Source organism: Geospiza fortis, unplaced genomic scaffold (genome assembly GCF_000277835.1).
Source record: "Geospiza fortis unplaced genomic scaffold, GeoFor_1.0 scaffold4, whole genome shotgun sequence".
In the NCBI taxonomy this organism is placed as follows: Eukaryota; Metazoa; Chordata; class Aves; order Passeriformes; family Thraupidae; genus Geospiza; species Geospiza fortis.
The window spans coordinates 860,217-863,926 of record NW_005054475.1 but is presented as its reverse complement, the minus strand read 5'-3'; the positions used below and the strand labels follow the sequence as shown (position 1 = coordinate 863,926).

Below are 3,710 nucleotides of genomic sequence, written 5' to 3'. Positions count from 1 at the left end.
TGTGGGGGCACCTCCAGCACTCCTGGGTCCTGGCTCTGTGCATCCCTGCCCTCGGGATCCACTGCGGGGCTCAGGGCGTGGACGTGTTTTGGGTGGAAGAAATCATTGTTCTGCTGTCCGTCCCCTAAATATTGCTGGAATCCCAAATTCCGTGCCTAATGCAGGGGGTGTAGGGTCACCTCTGGGTGTTTTCCAGGCAGGAGAACAGGGGTTGAACCCACATTTCTTTGGGGCAGGGCAGGCGGGAGGTTTTGGAGGAAAGAAGAGGGAAGCGAAGCCGCCCCATGGCTGCGGTGGCCGGGAGAGGGGACACGGCAGCTTGGAGCTGCTCCTCTTGCCCTGGACATCCCCAAACCTCCTTGCTGACGGCCCACGTGTCCCTGGCAGGGGACAACATGCTGACAGCCATGAACGTGGCGCGGGGGTGCCGCATGGTGGAGCCCAGGGAGGGCGTGATCTTCGTCACGGCCTCGCCGCCCGGCCACGACAAACCCGCCGCCCTCAAGTTCGTCCTGGCCGAGCATTCCCAGGGCGAGGAGCAGCCCGAGGTGAGAGCCCAGGACACCTTTTGGGAGCCCAACCTGCCCAGGCGCCCTGCAGGGCTCGTTTTTTTGTGGAATCACAGAATTCCAGCGTGGTTTGGGTTGGAGGGACCTTAGAGTTCATCCCATCCCATGGGCAGGGACAATTTCCACCATGCCAGGGTGCTCCAAGCCCTGTCCAGCCTGGCCTTGGGTACTTCCAGGGATCCAGGGGCAGCCACAGCTGCTGTGGGCACCCTCACAGGGAGGAATTTCTTCCCAATATCTAAGAAATGGAGTCCCTCAAATCCGAATTTCTCCGCAGTCCTGGGAATCCCAGAATCCCAGAAAGGGTTGGGTTGGAAGGGAGCTCAAAGCTTGTCCCATTCCATGGGCAGGGACACCTTCCACTGTCCCAGGGTGCTCCAGCCTGGCCCTGAGCCCTCCCAGGGATGGGAAGGGGTTTTCCATCATCGTTACCTTTGGAGGCTGTGATCCTGCTCCTCATAAACCCATCCTCTGGGAGAGGTTCAGCTGCTCCTGCCTATCCCTGGAGCACATCCAGGGATCCAGGCTGGAGTGGCAGCTCCAAACACCTGCCCATGGATGCTGCCAGATCCTGCTCCCAGCTGGGCGTGGAATGCTGGGCTGCACCCCAAACAGCCCCATTGGTGCGCCTGGAATTGGGATTTTGGGGAGCCTTTCCCACTGCTCTGGGTGTGGCATGGAGACCTCAGTTAGCCCAGCCCTGCACCCCAAACAGCCCCACTGGGAATTGGGATTTTGGGAGCCATTCCTGGTGCTCCGTGCTGGGTGTAGAGGGCTGGCTCAGCCCAGCCTTGTACCCCAAACAGCCCCATTGGGAATTGGGATTTTGGGGAGCCATCCCCTGCTGCTCCAGGCTGGCCTTGGATGGCTGGATCAGACCAGCCTTGTACCCCAAACAGCCCCATTGGGAATTGGGATTTTGGGGAGCCATCCCCTGCTGCTCCAGCCTGGGCATGAAAGGCTGGCTCAGCCCAGCCCTGCATCCCAAACAGCACCATGGAGAATTGGGATTTTGGGAGCCATTCCTGGTGCTCCAGCTGGGCTTGGATGGCTGGATCAGACCAGCCTTGTACCCCAAACAGCCCCACTGGGAATTGGGATTTTGGGGAGCCATCCCCTGCTGCTCCAGCCGGCTGGGACCAGGGGCCCTGCAGGGGTTGGGGCTGGAGCTGGGGCTGTTTCCTGGCAGGGCCTGCAGCAGCGGGACGGCTCCTCCCTCCCACCCCGGCACTGCCACTTCGCCCTCAACGGGAAATCCTTCCAGGTGGTCTGCGAGCACTTCTCCGAGCTGCTGCCCAGGGTGAGTGGGCAGGGAGCCCTCAGGGGCCTTGGGGAACCTTCCAGTGCCTCTGGGAACCTTCTAGTGCCACTGAGAACCTTCCAGTGCCTTGGGGAACCTTCTAGTGCTTCTGGGAACCTTCTAGTGCTGCTGGGAGCCCTCCAGTGCTACTGGGAGCCTTGTTCCCTGCTGGACAATCCCAGTTCCCAGCTGGACATTCCCAGTTCCCTACTGGACAATCCCAGTTCCCAGCTGGATATTCCCAGTTCCCTACTGGACATCTCCATCTCCCAGCTGGACATTCCCAGTTCCCTGCCCATCTGGACATTCCCAGTGCCCATCTGGACATTCCCAGTTCCCAGCTGAACATTCCCGGTTCCCAGCTGGACATTCCCGGTTCCCAGCTGGACATTCCCAGTTCCCTGCCCACCGGGAATGCTGACGGATCCTCCCTGTTGGCAGATCCTGCTCCGGGCCACCGTGTTCGCCCGCATGCTGCCAGAGCAGAAGACCCAGCTGGTGTGCCGCCTGCAGGAGCTCAAGTAAGGCCCAGGGGCTGGATCCCAGGGGCTGGATCCCAGGGGCTGGATCCCAGGGGATAGGTGCTGGAGTTTGGGATGGGTGGCATTGGGTGACACCTCAAACATCACCTGGTGGCACCCGTGCCATGGGCAGGGGCACTTCACCAGGTCCAGCCTGGAACGGGGCACCCACAACTTCTCTGGGCTGAGCCGGGAATTTTCCCCATTCCCTGAGGAATATGGGTCCCTTTCCTGTGTTCCCTGACAAATTTGGGGTCCCTTCCCCATTCCCTGAGGAATTTGGGCTCCCTTTCCTTGTTCCCTGAGGAATGTAGGGTCCCTTTCCTTGTTCCCTGAGGAATGTGGGGTCTCTTACCCAATTCCCTGAGGAATGTAAGATCCCTTGCCTGTATTCCCAGAGGAATGTGGGCTCCCTTCCCCACTCCCTGAGGACTGTGAGCTCCCTTTCCCATTCCCTGAGGAATGTGGGCTCCTTTTCCCATTCCCTGAGGAATGAGGGCTCCTTTTCCCATTCCCTGAGGAATGTGGGCTCCCTTCCCCATTCCCTGAGGAATGTGGGGTCCCTTTCCCATTCCCTGAGGAATTTGGGGTCCCTTCCCCATTCCCTATTCCCTGAGGAACGTGGGGTCCCTTTCCTGCATTCCCTGAGGAATGTGAGATCCCTTTCCCATTCCCTGAAGAATGTGTGCTCCCTTTCCCATTCCCTGAGGACTGTGGGCTCCCTTCCCCATTCCCTGAAGAATGTGTGCTCCCTTTCCCATTCCCTGAGGAATGTGGGGTCCCTTCCCCATTCCCTGAGGAATTTGGGGTCCCTTCCCCATTCCCTGAGGAACTTGGGCTCCCTTTCCCGCAGTTACTGCGTGGGGATGTGCGGGGACGGTGCCAACGACTGCGGCGCGCTGCGGGCGGCCGACGTCGGCATCTCGCTTCCCTTCCCCATTCCCTGAGGAATGTGGAATCCCTTTCACTGTATTCCCTGAGGAACGTGGGGTCCCTTTCCTGCATTCCCTGAGGAATGTGAGATCCCTTTCCCATTCCCTGAAGAATGTGTGCTCCCTTTCCCATTCCCTGAGGACTGTGGGCTCCCTTCCCCATTCCCTGAAGAATGTGTGCTCCCTTTCCCATTCCCTGAGGAATGTGGGCTCCTTTTCCCATTCCCTGAGGAATGAGGGCTCCTTTTCCCATTCCCTGAGGAATGAGGGCTCCTTTTCCCATTCCCTGAGGAATGAGGGCTCCTTTTCCCATTCCCTGAGGAATGAGGGCTCCTTTTCCCATTCCCTGAGGAATGAGGGCTCCCTTCCCCACTCCCTGAGGACTGTG

The 3,710-nt window shown here is 59.5% G+C and overlaps 1 protein-coding gene across 1 annotated transcript in view; it reads left to right on the top strand.

Annotated features, from left to right (window-relative positions):
• Positions 1 to 3,710, top strand: part of ATP13A2 (ATPase cation transporting 13A2) — a 21,446-nt gene that overhangs the window by 12,616 nt on the left and 5,120 nt on the right. Inside the window, 4 exon segments of the mRNA XM_031062975.1 lie at positions 388 to 548; positions 1,759 to 1,869; positions 2,311 to 2,390; positions 3,244 to 3,359. Coding sequence (XP_030918835.1) covers positions 388 to 548; positions 1,759 to 1,869; positions 2,311 to 2,390; positions 3,244 to 3,359 — 468 coding nt within the window.